Below are 24,517 nucleotides of genomic sequence, written 5' to 3'. Positions count from 1 at the left end.
TGGGGGCGGGAAGAGGCCGCAAGGGCTCCTGGGGACTGCAGGGAGGAACTGGGTTGGTCTGGATTCAAAGGATCAGGAAGCCGAGAAGTCACTCCTGGTGTCCAGAAAAGAGGCTGGCAGGTTGTGCAGCCCAGGGAAGCAGAGGGAGGTGAGGGCGGAACCAGGCCCAGAGGGCTCTATTAATGAGCTTCTTGATCTTCCAGATCTCCACCTCCTCCTCTCTAAGGGTCCAGTCCTGGGAGGTAGTGGCTGCTCCTCCCTGGCGGCAACTCCGTGGAGGCGGCGGCTCTGACATAGGACACTGGCTCCCTCTCTCCAGGCAGCTGCATGTGTTGCAATCCGCTCACATGGGGCCTCTGAATCATTATCTTTATCAGCCTCTTGTTCCAAATGAAGGAATATGAAGTAAAAGGTAGTAGAAGGCCATCAACCTAAGACCACTGTAGGGTCCTGTATTGGGATTTCCATATAGACACCATTGACGTGAATCTAGATGTAGCTCTCACCTGTGACTACACATTTTGGGAGTTGTTTCCCCCCCAACAAAAGCATCAGTCAATGGAGATAGCTCTGTTGTATCCCTACACGCAGGCAAATGTTTCCAGTCTATCTTTTCACACCACGGGTGATGTCCCTTGCAGGATTTTAAGTGTAGGACAGAAGTGGCAGGATCCTTTAGTCATGTGCTTGTAGTGGGGCAAGCAGTGCCCTGCCATTTGTCTCCAGGATTCCAGTTCTTCCCACCCACATATGCCCGTGCATCAGCTGTAATTCTTCAAGTGCTCGCCATCCTGGATTCTGTTTCACTTACTTTATTCCGCACCTGAAGAGTTCTTCAACTTTACTGAAAACTCAGCAAAGCAATAGGAAAGATGTTTACGGAGATTTGTCTGTCATCTAGGTGTTTTAAAGCAGGGAAGTTTCAAAATTTTGAGTCTGCCTCTTCCAGAGACGTTAAATTCATTGTGTGTATGCATAGAATATATATCTTCTCTGAAGATTTTCATATTTTGTTTCAATGTTCCTAGAACTTTTCACATGAAATTTTTTTTCAGTCTTTAAAAATTTTTAATTTTTGTGAATTTCATACAATATATTTTGATCGTATTTAGAGTCCTTCCAATATCTGTACCTCCATTTCTTCATCAAGTTTCTGTATTCTACTAAGAGAGAGAGAAAGAGAGAGGGAGAGGGAGAGAGAGAGAGAGAGAGAGAGAGAGAGAGAGAAAGAAAGAAAGAAAGAAAGAAAGAAAGAAAGAGATAAAGGCCTATAGAGTCAGGTTTGTGTCCTCAATGTCTCTTGGTGTGAGTCTATCCACAGGAGCCTAGTTGACCTATTGATCATCGCTCCCTTAAAGAAAACCAACTCTCCCTCTACTAGTAGTTATCATTTGCCAATAGTTCCTCAGTTAAGGTTGGGGCTTCTTCCCCACTTCCCCACTTCTATGCTGGGTTTTTGTTTGGTTTGAGTTTACATGGGTCTTGTGCATGCTGTCACCATTGCTGTAAGTTCATATGAGCAACTTCCCAGCCACCTGGAAACCTCAGTTTCCTTGGTCATCTACCACCCATGGCTTTTACAGTCTTTCTGACCTTTCTTACAGTCATTCTTCCACAATGGTTCCTCAATGGTAGCCAGGGGTGACAGAGGTTTGATATAGGTGTCCTACTCAGAGACAAGCACTCCATAGTCTCTTATTCTCTGCACTTTGGCCAGTTGTGGTTTTCTGGGTTAATCACCGTCTGTTGCATGAGGAAGCTTTGCTGTTGAGAGTTGAGAGGTGCATTAATATCTTTCTGCCCCCTGTTCTGCTATGTTCCCTCATATGTTCTGCTCTGTGCCTTAAGTGTAGAGGTTGCACTGTAGATGTGTCACTTTGGGATGGGTATCTCACAGACATTTATTCTCTGTGCTTGACTAGTTGTAGAACTCTGTAATAGACTCCATCTGTTGCAAAAAGAAACTTTTAAAAAAACTTTTAAAAAATTTTTATTATTTTTATTTTATGTGTATGTATGTATTGCCTGCATGTAGGTAAGTGCACTCGCATCGTGCAATGCCCATGGAGGTCAGAAGAGGCTGTTGGATCTTCTGGGACTGGAGTTTCCGACAGTTGTTAGCTGCCATGTAGGTGCTGGGATTCGAACCTGGGTCTTCTGCTAGAACAACCAGTGTTCTTAACCGCTAAGCCATCTCTCAAGCCACCAAAAAGAAACTTTTGATGAGTGGTGGAGAGGTACACTTGTCTGTAAAATACAAGGTGCATATTTAGAGTACAGTAAGAAACCACATTGGTCTAAGGATGTGACAAAAGTAGGTTTTTCTCTAGGATCTATAACCTCTCCAGCCCTGTTTATTTGGCTATGTTTACAGCACCACACATGAGTTCCCTCCCATTGAGTCAGCCTTAATTCCAATTAAGTTGTTGATTACTTTTAAGATAAAAGTGCCACTACAGCCGGGCTTGTAGGTGCATGCCTTTAATCCCAGCACTTGGGAGGCAGAGGCAGGCAGATCTTTGTGAGTTCGAGACCAGCCTGGTCTACATAGTGAGTTCCAGGACAGCTGGGGCTACAGGGAGACCCTGTCTCAAAAAGACAAAAACAAAAACAAAAACAATAGTGCCACTACAGTACCAATAGTTTGCAGAGCCAATCATTATTTATTGGGTTTTAAAGCTGGATAGGACCATTGATTGGTTTTCACCCTGGGTACTTGTATAGCATTCTCTGATACCATGAGAGCTAATCTTCAGGCTTCCAGGTTAGTTCCAGCGGGATTGCTCCAAGTCCTGTGCCCAAAGTGTGGCCTGTCTTCATCAAATAGGGTCTTAACCTTCAAGTTCTGGGAGGCAGTCAAGGACTGTGGCAATATCCTGTGCTAGGAGTCTCTTGGACTACCCTGACCAACAACTCAAAGAGAGGTTTCTCATGTCTGGCACTGTTGGTTTTTTTGTTTGTTTGTTTATTTGTTTTTGTTATATAGCTTCAGCTATACATATGCAGTTGTATATACACTGTATGTGAATTTTCCAGCAGGCTTTTTGAACCAATACATTTCCCTCTGTTTTTTTTTTTTTACACAAAAATAGTGATTAGATGCCACAAAGTAGGTGGCAATGCTTTAACCATATGAGTGCTGTTAGACCCAAGGGCTTGTCAAGGGGAGCACTACCTTTCCTTTCATTGAACACAGGACAGAATTGTTTATAACAAAGCAGTGATTACTAATCCACCTTTTAGAATATATCTGTCTTAAAGGTTAGAGTCCCTCAAAATGAGTGTCAAACAGGATCTGGGTTCAGGACTGCTATCATCTTACCTTTCCATGATCGTTTATGATTCAAATAAAATTCTTGTTTTCTGTGTTGTTCTGCCTGTAGGTCAAGAAATCAATGTCTCAGATAGACAAACAAGTATGCATCCCACCGGAGCTGCCGGAAATGCTGAAGCAGTTTACCAAAGCTGCCATCTGGACCCAGCCTCAGGATCTCATGCAGTGGGCGGCGGAGTAAGTTTTCCTCTGTCACCTCAGGCTCCCTTGGAAGACAGGAATGAGGAGAAAAGGTTTTGAAAACCTGAGGTTGTCAGGCCTGAAGTCAGGCAGTGCGGACTGATTAGCCTAACTTTTGTAATTTTCAGATTCTTTAAATCTACACATAAATACATGAAAGAGATCGAGGATGGGATGCTAAACTAGCCAGACTGAGTAGCAATGTGCCGGGGCAATAGGCCATGTGTCCTGGGGCAAACAGCAGCTGTTAGATTACCATGCCACTCTAGCACACGTCTTCCTACAGCATCCCTGCATGCAGTCAGCTGAACCTTGCTTGCAGCTCAGCCTGCCTTTCCCAGTTTTAAACCTGCACCCCGTTCTCCTATCTCACCGCTAGATGGCAGCAGTGCCCCAGGGGCGCTCTACTCCAGCTGACAGGGTGGACCACTCACACTAAGCTAGTCTGCTTTTTTAATGAAACACCTTCCTCCGTGGCAAAAGACATTTTGCATCCTGTCTTTGGGAAGACTGTTATTTTCTTAAGTGGATTTTATGGAACTGATCTTCCTGTACAGAAAGATGTCCGTGGTCACATGGCATTCTGGAAAGTGAGGCAGAACTGAGCGAGGAGGTCAAGTCCTACTGTATAGTGTGGCTCAAGCATGCGGCGCCTTGGAGAGCCCCCAGAGGCCGCTCAGAGTATGAGTTTGCACAGTAGCTGCCGGCTTGTTCCCTCCGGGTTACATAGAAGGCCTCCCAGCTATGAAATTGCTTCTTAGAACAGGGCAGCCTGGCTTGGAGCAGGAGGTGGGAGTTAGTAAGACCCTCCTGGATCCTTTTCTGGCTGTATTCCCTGCTGGATGATCACTACATTAGCAGTGCCTGTAGTTGTGGAGGGGAGAGGTGGTGGACTATAGAAAAGGAATCTGAGGTGTGAGAAGGTTTATCCAGCTAGTGCAGGGAAACCTGTGAACCCCTTTCTGAAGACACATGAAGGCACAAGAAGCCCTTTCAGAGGCTACGCTAGTGCTCGCCTGCTCCCTAGGCTGGGCCAGGATGAAGCTTTTTGCAGAGGGAGGAAAGTAAGCCAGAGGTGCTGTAAAAAAGATCTAAATGGAGTTGCTTTGCCTAGTCATGAATCCTGTGTGGTTTCTATTTTAAATCGTATATATTACCTCTAAGATTGGACTTTAACATCAGAAGACTAATTTCTTTTGGCATAGACAGATTTAGTTTTCTACCATATGATTGTTTAAAACTTCATTTTATTGTTCCTGTGCTACTGCATTATAGTAAGAAATGACGTTTCTTGGTATTGTCCCTGACATTTATGGAGGAAAACTTTCCACTATTGTGGCTTGCTTGCTTCATATTGTATGACGTGCCATAAATTTTTTAGACATCCATGAAAGATCAGTTTGTACTTTAATGGCAATGAAAAAGAGCATGACCTAAGAACATTCTCCATCCTGTTTAGACATCAGAAGTACTTATCAGATCATTTTATGTGACTTACAAACTTTTAGCACATAGAACTCCACAAAGTATTTCCAAGATAAAACATGTTTTTAATTCATTGCATGCAAGAATTCCTTACCTATGCCCCATCAACGAAGAAACCACTTCTCAGGCATCACCAGGACATTTACTTGCTTTCCCTGTAGCAGGCATGTGTGACAGCATAAATTTGTACCTCTGTAGCCATGGAGTTGCTCACTTGCAATGAAGCTCAATTTTGGTCTAGAGGACCAAATCCATGAGCAGAGTTTCATTTCCATGTTCACTAACCAAGCACTAAAAAAAATCCAAAGCTATTTGGAGAGTCCTCAGTATAACTCCTCCTGGACAGTCACTTCTGAGTAACGAGGTGCTGTGGTACTGCTGTCTCTGCCATTTAAATCTCCCTCATCTGGTTAGACCCTATTCTTAGGGGTCAAGTTGTACCACATTCACCCAAACACTGGCCTTCCTATGGAGATTTCTCATATATACTGTCAAAAAGTGTCCCTAAAGAATTTCTTCTGCTCTTCCTGCTAAGGACCTCCAAGGGGGGGGTCTGAAAGATACTGTTTTGGTCCCTATAGCTTTAACTCTGGTTGCTATGTGCCTCAGAGATAGACAATACTTAGCTCCACTATCTACATGGGATTTTCTAAAACACCTCTGTGTTCTTTTCACTCTACCCGGATATGAAGAAAGAAATGGAGTCAGGGAAGTAGAAAGGGACAGAAGTTTGTGATTTAGGGATAATAAAAGACTTTTTGATGGAGACGGACCCTGACATTTTAGGATGTACAAGTCAATTGCATGTGCCCACTCCCTGCTGGAAGCAGCCTCTTTCCATCTTGTGCCAATCCTGAAATAGGACTCAGTCCCACTCCACAAAGCAGTGGAGGACAGACATATTAAACTGGAATCTTTGAGGCTTTTGCTTCATATCCACCACATAAAACTGTTTCAACCCTTCTTTTGCTTGTCTTTTCTCCTGTGCCCACCCTCTTCATGCCAGCCTTTTCCTTCCTTGCTGAAGCCCCAGGCAAGCCTCACTACCCCAGGCCAGAAACTCTTTCTCACTCACCCTTCAACATCCTTTACGTTATTTTTCATGTATGTCACTCTCATCTTCTTCTGGTTTCTTTTACCTACCTATTGCCTAGCACCAAATACATACACATATATCCTATAACTGACCTAAGAGCTATATGTCTGTCTGTGTGAATAAAACACTAAGGAAGGATGACGGAAGGGGCGTGTACTGATGCCCCAGGTGATTGCGTGCCAAACTTCTGTTGGTTGATCCTCATATCCCTAGAGAAGAGAAAAACTTTTTATTCCCTAAGCATTCCTCCTTCCTTAAGTGTAAAATAACATAGACTCTTCCCATATGCAAATGAACCAAACAGTGTCTAAATTAAATACTATATTTTTTCCTCTACTCCCTTCCCTCAACAAGAGTAAATGTCTAAAACAGCCAGATGCCCCTGGAACATAGGACCTTCCTCTACTCTTTAACCCTTTTTTTTTTGCAGGTATTTTGAGGCCATGTCCCGTGGAGAGATTCCTCCAGGGACAGAGCGATCTCAGCAAGTTGCTTTATCCAACTGGGCTGAGCTGACACCGGAACTGTTAAAGACCCTGCATTCCCGAGTAAGGGGCATGTGGGGATGATGTTGAGGCTAAGTGAGTACAGACAAGCGCCACTTAGCACTACCCTACAGTTCACTAAATCCTAGACTGAAAGTAGATTTTCAATGGGACAAACAGGAATTCATGTGGAAGAGGCTGGAGGATGAGCTGTCCTGGGGTCATCACAGATTCCCCCTAACTAGCAGAATGTTCAGGAGCTCCATGCAATGCTAGTGTTTCTCTCCTACAGTCTCTCAACAGTGTCTCCCTAATGGATCAAGACCATGAGAGGAGACCCAATCATAATTTTGAGAGCACTGCATATGTACTTTCACTGCTATCCCAGGTCCAGGTACAGCCTAGATTTCAGGGAAAACCCTGACACTCTCCATACTACATTGTCCTGGGAGTTAGCCTATGAATGGAAGAGGATGAACTAGCTTAAAGAAAACTGTGTTTTGGCCAGTTCCTAGGAAGCATGGATGAGCAGCACCATTCCCTGCATTAGGATCCAGAACAGAGGAGTTTGGGTGATTCAGGACCTACCTTGCATTCCAGAGGCTCAGCATTTCATTAGGATCAAAGCCCCTGGAAAAGTGATGGGACACTTCACTGGGGGTATCTGCACTCTCATTGTAACATTAACCAACAACCAGCTACCCATTCCCCTCTCCCTTTAACTGCTAAGTCCTCTGTGCAGTGAACATGGTACAGCTCTAAAGTTCCTGGGATTAGGTGTTAGATCTCTAGCCTAAACCCCAAGAGTCAGCCACATGGGTACCACATATCATTCCTGGGAAGACAGAAGCAAAGAACCCAGTGAAGTCTAGAATAGACAATGTCTTGTTCTTGATTCACCACTCACTAGAGGTCTCAGGCAACCTTCAGACTGTGGTTCTGTTTTTCAAGCTGTCCTATCTGCCTTACAGGGACAACCTAGGAATAAAACTAGAGACCATAAAGGCATCAGAAAAAAATTAGATGTTGTATAAATGTTTATCTTTCCCATAATTCTGACATCTGGAGTTTAAAAATATTAAGTTACATGCTCTTTGCTAATCCTTGCAAAGACAACTGCCAAACAAGAACCTCTGGTCTCTGTAGCTCCCTATCCCCATCTTTGTGCTGTGACAACTCAGGGCAGCTTGCTTGTCCTCATGTTCTGTGTTCTGTCTGTTCCTTATCCTGCAGGTTGCTGGCAGACTGATCATCCATGCAGATGAACTGGCCCAGATGTGGAAGGTGCTGAATCTCCCAACAAATCTGTTTAACAGTGTGATGAATGTGGGTCGCTTCACAGAGGAGATTGAGTGGCTGAAGTTTTTAGCCCTTGCTTGTAGCTCCCTTGGAGTTGTAAGTTAGCTTTTTTGCATTTTTATCCCATAAAGGAAGAGGGCTGGAGATATAACTCAGTGGTAGAGTACTGGCCTAATATGGGGTGAGGCCCTAGGTTCAATTCTTAGTAATACAAAAACAAACTTTGAAATATTCCATAATTTCTCTCTGGGCCTGGAAGGGCAATCCATCTGTATCCAGTCAGCTCTCCAGATGAGGCTGTTCTGTGTGACTTCTGCTCTCTGAATTAAGGCCATTTCCAGGCTCAGCAGCCAAAAGCAGGAGCTTGGGCAAGAGGGGGCCCATCATCGGGCTCTGCAGAGAGTTGGTCAAAGTATGGCTTTGGGTTATGTGTGAATTTTCAGTCATTGCCCTCAGATTTATTTTCACTCTGTTCTACCCACTTCTTCATAATTCCTAGCAATACAGAGCCAGCTGTAGAATAAGACTTGTTTATTTTTAGGGCCAAGATACCTAGAAGCCATACCAATAGAGACCTTAAAAGAGGTTCAACCTTAAAGAAAGCTATTGGTAAACATGTGGATACCAGAAATAAGAAAGCAAGAGGTTTTTTGTTTGTTTGTTTTTTGTTTTTTAATTTTAAGAAAGCAAGAACAGAGAAGAGGTTATTTTTAGAATTATAATAGTCATGGATGAAGGATATTCATGTAAATTCATGACTTTTCCGAATTTGATTGTTTGGTAACTGGAAAAGGCATTTCTCAGTTTTGAAAGAAAAGATGGTGAAACCGACTTTTATGTGTGTCTAAAACTTAGGTGTCTACTATGCAGATTCCCTCTTGTTAACCACTGATAATGAACAAAACTAAAACAAATGATTTTTTAAAATATTTTATTTATTTTTTATGTGTCTGAGTATATTGCTTGCATGTATGTAAGTGCACCCATTGTCATACAATGACCACAAAGGTCAGAAGAGGGCATTGTATCCCCTGGAATTGGAGTTATGGATGATTGTTAGTCACCTTGTGGGTGTTGGGAATAGAACCTGGGTCCTCTGCAAGAGCAGCCAGTGCTCTTAACCACTGAACAATCTCTCCAGCCCCCAAACAAATAATTTTAGAAAGTGAGTCATCACTAATTTTTAAAGCCCTTGAAATACATATAAGTTTAAGAATTAATGAGGAAAGCATTGCCTCTGTTCAAGTCAACAAGTATAAAAATGTAGTTTGAATCATTCAGCACATCCAAGCACGATCCTGTTCTTTCTTTTCAAATGTGCTTGGAACACATATTTGGCATTTTTGTTTCTCTGTAAATTTGGCAGAAATATTGGAATCCAATTTTCCCATGGGTTTCCCCTGCAACTATCATCATAATCATTTCTTTAAAGAGAAGGAAAGAGGGGACTATTTGCAGTTTATTTTTTCATTGTCTTTCATAGCAACATTATATAATGAATAAATTATTATTCTCCAAAGAGGCGAGGCAAATAGAACAGGACAAATGAGCTGTCAATCAGGATTGGGCTCACATTTGCAGGAAACAAAAAGACTTAAGAACTGAAAGAAATCATAAATAATATTTTTTAAAAATTGTAACTTTATTTTTATTTTATGTGTATGAGTGTTTTGCCTACATGTATGTAAGTGCACCTGTGTCATGTAACTCCCAAAGAGGCCAGAAGAGTGTGTCAGATCCCATGGAACTGGATTTTCAGGTGGTTGTTATGTGCCATGTGAGTGCTGGGAACTGAACCCAGGTCCTCTGGGTTCCAATGCTTGGGGGCTAGAGAGATGGCTCAGAGGTTAAGAGCACTGTTGCTCTTGCAGAGGATATGGGTTTGATTCCCAGAACCCACATGGTAGCTAACAACTATCTGTAACTCAAGTTCCAGGGAATCTTCCAGGGGCATTGCACAACATGGGTGCACTTACTTGCATGAGGCCTAGGAAGATGGAAATCAATTTGGTTCATCTTCCTAGAGAATTTTGCTGGATGGCAATGATTTTAAATGTTATTTACTGGAGTTTGAATGTAAGATTGGTTAGTGCTTTGGCTAGGCAGTTTGTGTTCTCCAAATTCATGTTGAAAGTCCCAAGGAGATGGTATTATGAGTAGGCTTTGGGAGAGGGGTGGAGGGATGATTACATCATGAGAGTGCAAGCCTCATGAATGGGGATTAGTGTTTTATGAATGGGGATTGAAGGAGGCTGTTTGCCCCTTTAGAGTTAGTAAGAATCACCATCTATGAATAATAGGTCTTCATCAGCCCTTGATCTTCTACTTCCCAGCCTCCAGCCAGAACTGTTTGCAATAAATTTCTGACTTTTATTATATTACTGAGTCTAAGATGTACTATAGAAGCCTGAACAAAGTCAGGGTGTCACCATTTAGTAGAGGGCTTACATTCCAGTTAATCCATATATCCTTGGAGACAAGTCTAGGAATTCTTCCTTCTTTTACAAGTAAGCTATGATGAATGAAGATCTCTGCTTATATTAGACTTGAATTTATCAGAAGTTCCACTCCAAAGAATTCTTTAATCCATTCATCTATTTATTAGTTAGAATTTTAGGCTTGTATGAATGATCAATAAATGATGACTTTTGAGTTCAGAAGCACTTTCTGTACAGTAATAAAGTATCACAGGCTGAATGCCTTAAAAAACAAAAATGTATTGCCTTACAGTATATTGTCTTACAGTTTTGGAGGCCTGAAGTTTCAAGGTCTGTGTGCTTTCAAGGCTTATTTCTTCTGAGGCCTCTGTCATTGGCATGTAAAGGGCTATTTTGCTCCTGTATCCCTAAGTCCACGTATGTCATGTCTCGTTCCTGTTACACTCTCCTTATGAACACACTGATCATATTGGATTAAGGTCCATCCTAATTACTTCATTTCAACTTAATCAGCTCTTTACCTGTTGATGCTGGGTGGTGTTTTGGTTTGGCTTTTTGTTTATTGAAGAGTATCATTATGTAGTCCAGGATGGCCTTGAACTTTTCATCTTCCTACCTCAACCTCCCAAGTGCTTTACTTACAGGTGTCACCATTATAACTGGTTTTAATTAACTCTTTAAAAGTCCTGTTTCCAAATACAATCAAATTCTCAGATTCGGAGACTTGGACTTCAATATATGAACTTGAGGGGGAGGACAGTTCAGGCAGTAACAGCATCTCAAGGAAGAGTACAACATAACAAAGTGGGGGTACGGGAATTGCCTTAGAGAAGTAGAGAGTACTGAAAGTGGAATGATGCAGTCCAGTGCATATACTCTTGCTTGCAAATCTACTCCAAACCACTTCCATGCTGACCTCATCTCACACTCAGACCTTCCCATCCCACTGAGAGCCTCACACATGCCACCCTCCCAACTGTCTGTGTTAATGGAGGTACTCAGAATGAGGCCTCCTGTAAGGCTTCATAGTGTTTTCCATGCGAGGATCTCCAGGAAAGTGGCCTGCTACAAAGCTACAAACCTCAAAAAATTTTGACATCCTAAGACTTATTATTTTAAAATGATTGTATGCTGAAGAGCTTAGTTCACAAAATGTTTGTTAAAATATTAACTCAAAATGAATAGTAATCAGTGAAGATAGCATTTAAAATCATTGCCATCCAGCAAAATTCTCTAGGAAGATGAACCAAATTGATTCCCATCTTTGTAGGCCTCACAACAAAAGCAGCACCATCTAGACAGTGTTTTCAAGGTTCCCTCTTCCCTGGTGACTTTAGTTTGTGTCAAGTTGAAAATAAAACTAACCAGGACAGTGTTATATTAAAAAAGCAAACAAACAAAACAACAACAACAATAAAAAAAACAACAACTAGATGATTTTATTTAGGTAAATGCCTATGGAAAGGAATGGGTTTTTAATCTTGATGTTCATTACCATTTTTCCAGCATGTGGGACTCCTATCTTCTTAGAGACATTATTACCCTTTTCTCACTCTCTTCATCTCTATTAGGGCTTTGCCAAACGTAACTCTTAGGATCTTAATATGATAGATGGATTAGCTCTATCCTTTAGGTGATAAGATTGGAGGACAATAATAAGAGGGTTTTTTATTTATTATTCTCTCTCGTTTGCTCTCTCTCTCTCTCTCGTGCGCTCTGTGTCTTGCTCTTGCTCACTCTGTATGGGGGCAGTGCGGGGTGTGTGCAAGTGCATGGCGTCAGGAGACAGCTTTCAGGAACTGGTTCTCTCCTCCTACCATGTGTGTCCCAGGGATTGAAACCAGGTCTTCAGGCTTGGTGTCAGGTGCTTTTACTCACCAAGCCATCTCACTGGCCCAAAATAGATCTAATTTTCTTAGATGTAAACTCAGCTCTCCTTTGATGAAGTATTCTGATTAAACTAATAAATATCTTAAGGAATATTTGGAATTCCCTGACAGTAGCCCTCCAAAAAAGAAAGGAAAGAAGATGGAATGATGTTCAATAGTCGGTATGGTTAGAATAAATTGATTTAGTGAAAATGTAAAGTTTTCTAGAATCTGAAATCATTCCTACCTCATCTTGTATGAAACAATATTTTTGTTTGCTTTCTTGTGTCTAAATAAATTTGAGGGAAGTATCCCTGAAGGAGTGACTATCTCCTCATTCTGTCTTATGGTTTTATAGACCATTGCCAAAACTCTCAAGATAGTGTGTGAAGTTTTATCCTGTGATCATGATGGAGGACCACCTCGGATTCCTTTCAGCACCTTCCAATTTCTCTACAAGTATATCGCTGAAGTAGATGGAGAAATCTCTTCATCCCATGTCAGCAGGATGCTAAACTACATTGAACAGGAAGTGTAAGTAAATTTTTAGCTATTGAAAATCAAAGTATACTGGGAGGAAGACCTAGTGGGTCAAGTTATAGCAAGGCTGCTAAACACAGGCCCTGACTTACAATGACGTCATCTACAATATTTCAATTTTACAATGATGTAAAACCATTTTTCAGTTAGTAGGAACTAATTTCCTGAGCTGGCAATATTGCAGTATAATATCCCCTTTGATGCAAGTCACAGCTCCCAATCAGTCTTGTGATCCTTAAGGGAGCCAATACTTTGTCATGTACTTGTACTGTGTTACCAAGCTGGGGTGGCCAATAACTTTGAAATTTAGATTTGACATTTTTTATTCAGATTTTTAAGATTTATTTTTGGTTTTTGTTTTTAAAAATATTTTATTTATTATATTTATTTTATATGATGAGTGCTTTACCTGAGTGGATGTAAGTGCACCATGTGCATACAATCCCTGCAGAAGCTAGAAGAGAGTATTGGATCCCCTAGAACTAGTTATGAACAGTTGTTAGCCACTATGTGGGTGCTGGGAACCAAGCCTGGGTCTTCTACAAGAGCATCCAGTACTCTTAACTGCTGAACCACCTCTTCAGCCCCAGGATTTATTTTTATTTTTAAAATATGTGTATGTATGTGTGTCTATGCTTAAGTATGTACACATGAGTGTAGGTGCCCTCAGAGGCACCCCTGGACGTGGTGTTATAGGTAGTTGTGAACTATCTGACATGGGTGCTGGGAACCAAATTCAGGTCCTCTGAAAGAGCAGTATGCATTTTTAACCACTGATCCATCTCTTCAGTCCCTAGACACAGTATTTTTAACTTTAGATGGGTTTTATCAGGAGTCACAGACTTGCATCCCATCATAAGCCAAAAATAACTATATATTATTCTGTTTTGAGGAACATGATATACTGATTTGAGAAAAGATAAAAAGATGGAGCTGGAGAGATGGCTCAGTGGTTAGGAGCACTGACTGCTCTTCCAGAGGACCCAGGTTCGATTCCCAGCACCCACATGGCAGCTATGAACCGTCCTTAACTCCATTTCCAGGGGAATCCGAAGCCCTCTTCTGATCTCTGCGACACCGCACGACATGGGTGCGCTCACATACATGCAGGCAATACACTCATACACATAAAATAAAAATAAAAAATATTTTTAAAAAGGAAATAATTATGTAGGAAGGTGACTCCTAGAAGGCTGCTGAAGTCAATAGCAAAAGCAGAACTTGGGAGCATGGTAGAAATGCAGAGTCCCAGGCTCCATCCTGGATTTACTAAGAAACTCTGGGGATGAGGTCCAAGAATTTGTGTCTTAATAAGCCATCCAGGTGCCTCTCAGGTTGAGCAGTGGAGGAGGAAGAGGCATAGAGACAGAGGCAGAAAAGAAAGCCCAGGAGGAGGAGAAGGATCGGGAAGAGGCAGAGAACTAAGAGTTAAAAGAAAGGGCTGAGATGGCTCAGCATATAATGGTGCTTATTGATCATGCCCGGAGACCTGGAGGCCTGAGCTCAACCCTGGAGCCCATGTAAAGGTACAACTCCAAAAAGTTGTACTCTGACCCCACCCCACCGCAGATGTGACATGGCACACACACACAATACTAGTAAAATAATAATAAAAATAAAAAATAAAATAATAATACTTTTTTAAAGAGTTAAGGGTATATGACGCCTTGAGGCTACAGCAGCAAAACAAGTTTGGAGTGATAGAGTTCTTTATATGGTATCTTTCTTAAGATTAATTGTTAAACAAACTAATCCAAGATACCTGTTTTTCCAAACAGAATTGGTCCTGATGGTTTAATCAAGGTGAATGACTTTACCCAAAACCCCAGGGTTCGGCTGGAATAAAAGCACAATTTCGACAGGAATGGTTACACTTCAGAATGACTGAACTCCATCCACCATCTAAAGTCAATTTTCTTGTACAACTGGTACAACTAATAAACAATTTGGCAACATATGAAGCCAGAAATGTGTGGAATTCAGATGGAAAATTGTTGGGACAAATGCACTGGAGTGAAAGCGACTGACAGCATGGATAGAAAACACATCTCAAGTCAAAGCCAAGCCTTGATTTAAAAAGCTAGGATGCTGATTGGCCTGATTTTGGTGCTTTATGGTTGTGAGGTGTAGTTTAGATGAGTATCTTTTACATGGTCAGCAAGTTTTTACCAGTTTACTGCTCTATGCTAGCCATTTATCCAATCCTTTATTCACTTATCAATATTTATTGAGGTGTGTTCCAGGAATAAAGGTGCCAGATAAGATGAAAACATTCAGTTGAGTTGAATTTCAGATAAATAACAGAATCTATATGGTTGACTGGTTGGTTTTGTTAGGCTGGGTAATCCCAGCCAGAAACTAAGGCGGCTTCTAGGTATGCACAGGCATATCATATCTGAATTCCTCTCAAGAAGTCAGTCTAGCCAGATGTGGTGGCGCATACCTTCGAGGGAAGCAGAGGCAGGCAGATCTCTATGACATCAAGGCAAGCCAAGTCTACATAATGAGCATAATGAGTTCCAGGGGCTATAGTTCCCTGGAGACAAAGAAAGATGAAAGAAAGAAAGAAAGAAAGAAAGAAAGAAAGAGAGAGAGAGAGAGAGAGAGAGAGAGAGAGAAAGGCAGGGGAGGGGAGGGGAAAGAGGGAGAAGAAGAGCTCACAGCCTAACACTAAGATATGAACAAATGAACATGTCACTTTAAGTAACCCTTAGAAGTACTAATTCAGAGTGTAGAACCCTGAGACCCTCTTCATTCACCTGCTACCCCCCAATCCCTCCAGACCCCCACTAATTGCTCTTTTAGCTTCTGTAAAATGCTTGGCTGCTGCTTTAGACATGCCTAGACATACCCTGGCATGCCCTGACCCCTGCCTGCTATTCCCCACCCCCCTTCCAGGAAACTATAGATTAAGCAAGATCGAGCATAAAAACTGCCCTATAAGGTAAAAACAGAGACTCCTGGCCCCACAGGTAACAGTCAGCACATTCCACAGCCCTGAGAATAGCACCTACCAATAAGAAACTTCCAGGGCTGCATCTTATACATCCAATCAGTTTAAAATTATGTTGGTGCGCGCGGGCTCCTTGAACCAACCAAAATGTATCTTCGGTATCTCCCCCCACCCTTTTATCTAAAACCTATAAAAGGCTCCATTGTCCCTTACTCTGGGCTCTCAGCACGGATCCGTTGAGTTGGTGAGGTCTGAGAGCCCAAGCTTAAGCTCGAATAAACCATAAACCTTTGCTTTTTCATCTTGGTGTGTTGGGTCCTTGGTGGTCTTTTTGGGGTCCAGTGGATGGGGTACAACAAGAGTTCCAGAAATCAGTAGTTAGTAGTTCAAGAGATCCATTTCGACAGTACTTATCTCCTGCATGAGTTCAAGTCCTTCTAACAGGCTCTTAAGGTGTTTTCTTTCTTGAAAGAAATAGAGGAAATGAACAGGCTATGATTATTGGTGTGTGTGTGTGTGTGTGTGTGTGTGTGTGTGTGTGTAAGCCAGAGGTTACTGTTGCAATTAAAATTTCCTTGACTGCTCTTTCACTTTATTTTTTTGAGACACAGGGTCTGTCACTGAACCCAGCACTAACTGATTGGCTAGACTGACTGACCAGTGAGCTCTGGACATCCATCTATTTCTGCCTTATCCCCATACTAGAGTTATAGACATATGCAATTACATCCAGTTTTTAAAAGTACATTTTTATTATTTGAGAATTTCATACGATGTATTTTTATCATATTCACACCCTGGTCCTCCCCCTAATTCCTTCCTTGAGAACCACCCCTTTGTCCCTTCTCCCTCCTAACTTTGTATGGTTTTATTTAATTAATTAATTTTTTTATAACCCACCAAGTTCAGTTTATGTTGCCCATATACTCATGGATGTGGAACAGTTTACATGGGTGCTGCAGAGCTGAGGATCTGAACTCAGGACCTGAAGCCTCTGGCTTCATTTCCCCAGTCCCTTACTATTGTTCTTAACATCTGGTGTGACAAGGTTGCTGGATTGAGCCCCTCTACTTGTAATATAATTCCCCTTAAATTTGTTTTGCTAAAAAAAAAAAAAAACCCAAAACAACAACAACAACAAGAAAAACAAAAACCCCATCATATCGGCTTGTGTAAATATATCCCTTCTCTATACAGCCTGAGGAGAATTTTGTCTGTTTATGTCTAATGTGAAAGACAATCTTAGAAGGAAAGATATGGGCCCTTGATTTTTCCTTAGAGCCAAACAATCAAAGAACCTGAAACAAATTCTTTGCCCTGCAGAAGGTGGGCAATGACTAATCCTGCCTGTTTTCCTGGTCAGTGTGGTGTAGGTCATTTCTATCCATTCAGGGACCAAAGGCTGTTTGAAAGGCTAAAGTATTACAGGTGAAACCTGGCCCTATAATTCATCAGGATTAGAAAATGAATGGAAGCCTTTAACTTGCCTCAATTGCTTGGCATCTCACAATTTCTCTTGCACTATTACCAAAGAATTGAAATATACTCTTGCCTAGGAGTGGGGGGGGGGAGGGCAACAGCCCTAATTTAGAAAACTATAAAGTAAAAAGATAAGTTCACAAACATAATGAAAAGGGTCCTTGTACTATTGGGAAATCAGATTGAAATCAGAAACTCAATCTTAGCAGCCACACGTAATCTTAGAATAAGAATGAAATCCCACACATTAAAGTGTGTAGATTGGATACAGATATGAAGTTATTGATGATACAGCAGTCATCAACTGAGACTAAGCAATTGGCAACACTGTTGTTGCATTATTGCTTTTTTTTAGAAAAAAATGCATGTGTGTGTGTGTGTGTGTGTGTGTGTGTGTGTCGGTTAGAAGACAACCTAGGGTGTAGGTCCTTGCCTTCCACCTGGTTTGAGACAGGTCTCCTGTCTGCTGCTGCATTTCCCAGGCTAGTTGGCCCTGTATTCTCCTGCCTCCACCTCCTATTTACCCTAGGAATTCTGGGATTACAGATGTGTGTAACTGCATCCAACTTTATGTACATTCTGGGGATCCAGACTCAGCTCTGCATGCTTATGTGATAAAGTGCTTTACCCACTGAGTCATCTTCCTAGTCTGTTCTGTCGCTCAGTATCTAAGACAACTTTAATGATGTTTTAACATTTAATTGGTATTATTGCTTCTCCATGAGCCAGGCACCAGTCCAGGGAGGCTGCAGGGCAATATGTGACTGACATAGTGCTGCACTGAAATTCACTCCTGACCCACAAACCTGGCACATTCTCCCCTCCGAACTCCTTCTTTATAATGAGATCATTCCAATGAGACTCTTGATTCTTGTCAACAGACCTTGTCAGACCCATCCTTCCTATCACAGGCCTTCCTATCACACTCAGCAATTTCTGCATCCTAGCATGACCCCAGCTAAGCTGTCAAACTAAGAACCTTAGAACAGATGGTATGTATTTCTTACTTCAAAAGAAAACACATTCAGGAAGCAATAAACCTAGGATTTTATAAAGAAAAAGAAGTGGGTTCTTTCCTTCCTAAATTAAGATATTTTGATGAAAGTGAAGGCTGCAGATACATTTAAAGCTTCAGTGGAAAATATAAAAAATACCGCTTAATTCCATTTTTCACTGTGTTTCTTGCCCTGCCTTCTCCTTGGTACCATTCAATTAGTGACCCTTTACCCCTCAACCCCTAGTTAGCCAACAACTTCCAGTATTACCCACTATGCAACAAGAGTTGAACACTTGAGTGTGGATAACTGGTTTTGAATTAGATTAGAAGAGGAATCTTAACCTGAAATTCTTGGAGTGGCTCCCGAATACCTCTAATGATATTTCATGCAAATATATTGCAGAAATGTGCACATTAGCATTTTGCCTGAGAAAAATCTTACAAAGCTTTCAGCAATTCTCAAAGTTGTATATGATCTCCAAAAGTCAAAAACCTTTGGTTGGAAATAACTGCAGAAAGCACCAAATGGTTTGAGGCAAGGCAACAACACAGTTCACAAATCTTTCCAAGCCCAACTGTGTTCAACATGCTTGCAACTTGGGACATTATCCACAGGGTCTTGCTTTTGAATCTTACACCCTGGCTATAAACCTGTGATTCAATTCAGATCTTCACACACATGCAACTTTAGTTTTCTCTTGGAACATGGTCAAACATGACCAGAGAGTTAAATCATTTAGAGGTGAATCATTTGGAAAGGTCATTGGTCCATCGTGCTGAGTTAACAAAGACTGGATGAACTAAATAGAGCTATGCACCCAAGTTAGAGGAACTAAAACCTACAGGTCAGGTTCACAGGACGAGCTCTGGATAGCCCTGAATCTTGAACAGTCAAGTAGCTGGCAGTCCCAGTGTGCCAGAGTAGTCTAAAAATGGTTGGTTCATTTACTCACTTGATGAATAATTTTAAAAAATATTTTATTTATTATTTTTATTTTATGTGTATGAGTGTATTGCCTGCATGTATGTAAGTGCACCCGTGTCATGCAATGCCTGCAGAGGATAGAAGATGCCATCGGATCCCCTGGAACTGGAGTTATAGACAGTTGTTAGCTGCCATGTGGGTACTGGGATTCAAACCCGGGTCTTCTGCAAGAACAGCCAGTGTTCTTAACCACTGGGCCATCTCTCCAGCCCTGATGAATAATTTTTAAATCCCTATTATATGCAAAGAATTGTGCTAGAGAGTTGGGACCGTCCCTGAACAAGGTAAGGTCTTCAAATTCATAGAAATTAAATTCTACTTGAGAATGCAGACATATAACTATTAAAAATTATAATTATGAGAATTGTTGCTATTCCATTTTCATTTGGGGCATGCATCGTCATTTTCAGGAGGCAGAGAAAGACATGGAAAGTTGAGGAACTAATCTGAGGGTAAACTCAGAAGCTTACAGATAAATGTGTATCATAGCTCCCATCTCCACCAAATTTCAGATTCAAATACCTACCAGTAGCTGACTCAGTCCTCTCTAAAATGAATCCAGGGCACTCTATAATTCAACATGCCCTAAAGACATCCTAGTTTTCCTTTTTCCACAATAAAATACCTAGAGGGTAAATGAGTCTATGAACTTTCCTCTTCACTGTGGCTTTTTCCTGCATAAAACACAGAAACCAGAAGTAAGGACAATATACACTCCTTTACCTTCCCAAATCTATCACCAAGTCTGTCCATTTAACCTCCTATGCTTCTCTCAAATGGGCCCCCTTCATCACTTCTAGGCCCTTCCCTGTTGTCCCAATGTCCTTGTATTGAACCCAGACTTCCTATTAGCCTGGTCCTGGCAGGAAACAGAAGATAGCCCAATTTAAAAAAATAATTGAAGATTTTACAGAGCTGTGGACAAGGAAACCATCAAGGGGTGTTGTGTAACCCAGGGACCAGCAAACCATTATCCCTCTTAGGACTGAAGAGATAGGGAGTGGAGGCCATGTTTTACTGGAGCCTCCAGGAAACTGGAGCCCTGGGAGCTCTGAAGGAGCTATATTTGCAGAAATCTTATGCATCAGCTGATGGTTCTGAATGGAGACATACCTCAATCTCTCTCCTTCTTCTCTATCTTCAAATGGTTATTTCTATCAACTAAACAAAACCTGTGGAAATGGGCAGCAGGCCCCAATCTTAGCTGAAGCTATTTTGGGCAGCTGATTACTGAGCTCTGAAGGAGCTATATTTGCAGAAATCTTATGCATCAGCTGATGGTTCTGAATGGAGACATACCTCAATCTCTCTCCTTCTTCTCTATCTTCAAATGGTTATTTCTATCAACTAAACAAAACCTGTGGAAATGGGCAGCAGGCCCCAATCTTAGCTGAAGAACTATTGGGCAGCTGATTACTACTGAGTAAGGAAGAGCTGATCTTCTTTAAGGGAGTGACTCTAGATAGGCTGACTAGACCCCAGTGGATGAATTTGTACTGAGGGACAGTTCTGAGTGACAAGGAGAAAGGCAGAACTAGGGGTGGGGGAAAGAACTTACATCCATGCTTGCCACTGGGTGTGGTGGCCTACATCTTTAATCCCAGCACTTGGGAGGCAGAGGAAGGCTGATCTTTGAGAGAGAGACTAGAAAGCTGGGGCTATTGGGAGACCTTATCTTGAAAAACAAAATCAAACAAGCAACCATGTTTGCCTTTCCCCTTAACACCCTATGCAGCATAAAGGTCCAGATAGCAAATAATTTAGGCTTTGAGGGGCACAGGGGCTCTGCCACAACCACTTAGTTCATCAGGAAAGTGGCTGTGGGTAATACAAAAACCAATGTGATTGTTCCAGCATTGGAGGATGCTCACCAACATGGTGGGTGGGCCTTCCCCACATACTTCACTCAGACACACACAAAACTCCCTCACTGACACCCCCAAAGTAATGCTTCACAAGTCTCTATATATTTATTTCACATAACAAGATGCATCTGTCCCATATATAACTCAAGATTTTCTTATCTCCAACATTTTTATGTCTACCCTGCTTACATAGTCTTTTATATAGCCCTTATAATGAGAATTGCCATTTGGGGTTTCAGAATTTCACCATTCAGGATTTGGGGCTTTGGGATTGTCTCTTTCAGGATTATAATCTGAACTAGTTCCAATTAAACTTTATGGCACATTATTTTCACATGCCATGAAATTTTATTTTTGCGGTGGGGGCTGGATTTATGGCTCAAAGGTTAAGAGCACTGACTGGTCTTGCAGAGGACCCAGGTTCAGTTCCTAGCACCCATATGGGAGCTAACAGCAGTTGGTAACTCTAGTTCCAGGGGGATCCAATGCCCTCTTCTGGCCTCTGTGGGCATTGCACAACATGGGTACTTAGATACATTCAAGTAAAAAACATACATATAAAATAAAAATAAATCAAAAAATTAAAAATATTGTTCTTTTGATTTAAAGAAAACTACTTTAAAATGCTACATTTCTCATGGGCTGAACAACAACAAAAAATAGTAACTGATGGGATTTGGCTGGGGGCTGCCAACTGGAGGCCCCTGCACTATTCTGCTGCCGCTATCTTTGTGAAAGTTCATTCAGTTCACGGTGCTCTGTTCAAACCTTTACATATTCCCTTTGTCTTTAGGATAGTAAACTGAATCCTTAACCTATGAGGACTTCAGAGTCCAACCCCTATACACATCTCCATTCTCATGGTATTCAGCCACAGGCCCTCTAGTCCCCTTTTCACTCAACATGCTATATTGTTATGTTTAGAATACCCCCCCATTTGTTGACCTGCCAGACAAGATGTGTCCACTGGTGCAACAAAACCCTGACTCTGTGGGGCTATCCAATCACTTTCTGATTGGATTTGAGGCCTGCTCTACAGGAGGGAATTCATAGCTGGTACTGTCAACCTGGTTAAAAGCCCATGGCTCAGGAGGTCATAGGCCCTAGGAGGGACTCTACTATTTGCTTTTCTAAATGTCATATTGTCAAATTATCTTCTAAATATGTTTATACCCATAGATCTGTGCTGTGCTCAACCTTAGGATTTTTGCAGTGGTGAGTGGTTAATGCAGAGATTCATAGTTGGCCAAAGTGCTGGTAATAGGTGACATGAGTGTTCAGCTCCGAATGAGACATCTATATCAACCTCCCCTCCCCCAAGGCTCAAAGAACATCACGGAAGAGAGAGTAGAAAGAATGTAAGAGCTGGAGGATGGGGAGAAGAGCTGTGAAATGCTGACTTCTGGAAATCCCATGGCTAATACACTCATGAACTCAGCAGTTGTGGTTACCTGCACAAGACCAAGTCAGTCAAAATTGGTGCCCCCCAAGCTGAGTAGCTATTGAAAGTTGATGGCTGCTGGGGGAGGGAGAATCATTTTTCTTTGGGGGTGTGACCACTGATAAATTGCCTATGCTCCGGTGGATGGTCCTATATCCACTTGTTGGGGGCAGCACTAAAAAGACATGAGGGGCTAGAGAGATGGCTCAATAGTTAAGAACACTTGCTGCTCTTGTGGAGGACCTAGATTCAGTGCCTAATACCAACATGATGGCTCACAAACATCTGTAACTCCAGTTCCAGGGGATCTGATTCCTTTTTCTGGCCTCTGTGGGCATCAGGCAAACATGCAGCATGCGCACGCATGCATGCACGCACGCACACACATTTTAAAAACATAAAAAAAGCTTTTTTAAAAAGAACATGAAATACATAGGGATGTGTTGGGGGAGTCTGGAGGAAGGCTGTGGGGGATAGATAAAAATCAAAATACATTGTATACATGTATGAAAATCTCAAAGAACAAAAACCTTTAAAAATTAAAAAATGAAACCCAAAATAAAAATAACAAAAGAACATCCTTCTCTTCCCTTTCATCAAATTCACTTTCAGATCTTAGCCTACTGCATTATTTATAATAGCAAATAACAAATGAACAATAGAAAAATGAAAGGAAAGAAAAAAATGGAAAACCACACAGCCATTTTATAATTGTGTACTTATTAACAAGAAAATGTTAATGAGCTATTAAAAACACAGTAATATACACATATATTCAAGTGGCAAAAATCTGGAAGGGAATGTATCGAAGATGCAAAAGATGCAAAGATCCCTGGATTGTCGGATTATAGGTGATTTTTAAAAACATATATTTTAAAAAGTATGTAAGAAAACAATAAGGCAAACAAAATTAATCAAGAAAAACACTTGTAATCTCAGGTGAACACTTAATAGAGGGATGGAAGGAAAGGGAAGAGTTTCAGGGCCACTTAGGCATGTCTAACTTTTGAGACTGGGACATGATGTTGACATCTACATGGCAGAGAACTGCAGTAGAGTTACTAAAAATTGTAAAGAAATCTTACTATGTTTTAAATAAGTTTATGATTTGTGTTAGAACATGTTCATAGATATCCTGGGGAATATGCTGCCCGTGGGCTGTAAGTTGGACACACTGAATACTGGTTTTCTAAAATCCCTCAGTAGTATATATTGTCAGAAAACCTTTACTTCTGGGGTTTTAATATATATTTTTAAAACATTTTTATTTTATGAATATGTAAGATTACCACATGGGTACAGTGCCTGCAGAGGCCAAAAGAAGGCAACAGATACCCTGGAATTGTTATAGGTGGTTGTGAACTGCATACGTGGATGCTGGGAACCAAACCCAAGTCCTCTTCAAGAGCAGGAAATGCTATTAACCACTGAGCCATTTCTCCAGCCCCCAGGGTTTAATATTAATGCAATTTTTGCAAAGGTAGCCTTTTAACCATAAAAATAAGAGTCAGTTAATTTTTCTCCAACTTAATTTAAAACAATCCCTAATACAATGTCTTAAATACCAATCTCTATTACAATTAGGGCAGCTAGGCAGTGGTAAGAATATTGCCATTTTCTATAAACAACAATCATCTCAATAGAATAGACAACAATGCACAGAATAAACCCCAATCCAAACAACTGAGCACCGTTCTAAGAGGCCACAGTAATTAATTTTGAAATTGCAATCAGAATCACTAAAAGACTACCGTACTGAGGTTTGATTTTTATTATCAAGAACAAATTACATTTAGAATGGCACACAAAGCTCCAAATCACTTCTCAAACCTATCTGGTAGTCTATCCTAGCCCCTTGCCCTGGTGCTGGCTTACCCCTAGTCCCCACTTCAACCAGTTGATGCAGGTGCTGCAGGACCAGCATTTTCAGGTGTTGGGAGCCAGGCTCATCCCAGCATCCAGGTTCTCTTCGCAGCCCTTCTTAGCCAGGATCAAACACGCCACCAGCCCCGCCCACCGGCCCCGCCCCATCGCCCCTCCCCGCCCACCACCCTCGCCCCCTCCTCTCGGGC

The 24,517-nt window shown here is 41.5% G+C and overlaps 1 protein-coding gene, 1 long non-coding RNA gene and 1 pseudogene across 4 annotated transcripts; 1 reads left to right on the top strand and 2 right to left on the bottom strand.

The window, feature by feature from the left end:
- Positions 1 to 2,190: 2,190 nt before the first annotated feature.
- Positions 2,191 to 24,436, bottom strand: LOC103741994. 3 transcript variants are annotated; one of them, XR_003851064.1, is made up of 4 exons: positions 24,321 to 24,436; positions 3,461 to 3,540; positions 3,323 to 3,377; positions 2,196 to 2,247 (listed from the first exon to the last, which is right to left on the bottom strand). It is a non-coding gene; the product is annotated as an uncharacterized LOC103741994 (long non-coding RNA). The 3 variants fall into 3 exon arrangements; XR_003851063.1 differs by having other exon boundaries at positions 2,191 to 2,247; positions 3,323 to 3,540; XR_003851065.1 differs by lacking the exon at positions 24,321 to 24,436 and adding an exon at positions 5,094 to 5,453 and having other exon boundaries at positions 2,191 to 2,247; positions 3,323 to 3,540.
- LOC115072015 lies at positions 3,084 to 3,194 on the bottom strand (annotated as a pseudogene).
- On the top strand, positions 3,362 to 14,677 carry Ropn1 (rhophilin associated tail protein 1). The gene is made up of 5 exons (XM_008842965.3): positions 3,362 to 3,511; positions 6,526 to 6,643; positions 7,814 to 7,975; positions 12,544 to 12,719; positions 14,504 to 14,677. Exons 1-5 carry the CDS (start codon positions 3,396 to 3,398, stop codon positions 14,568 to 14,570), a joined length of 639 nt encoding a protein of 212 aa, XP_008841187.1. The 5' UTR covers positions 3,362 to 3,395; the 3' UTR covers positions 14,571 to 14,677.
- Positions 24,437 to 24,517: the final 81 nt, after the last annotated feature.

This window comes from Nannospalax galili, unplaced genomic scaffold (assembly GCF_000622305.1).
Source record: "Nannospalax galili isolate Female #2095 unplaced genomic scaffold, S.galili_v1.0 scaffold18, whole genome shotgun sequence".
Lineage (NCBI taxonomy): Eukaryota > Metazoa > Chordata > Mammalia > Rodentia > Spalacidae > Nannospalax > Nannospalax galili.
Note: the sequence above shows the minus strand (reverse complement) of the source record. Positions and strands in the feature narration are given on the sequence as shown.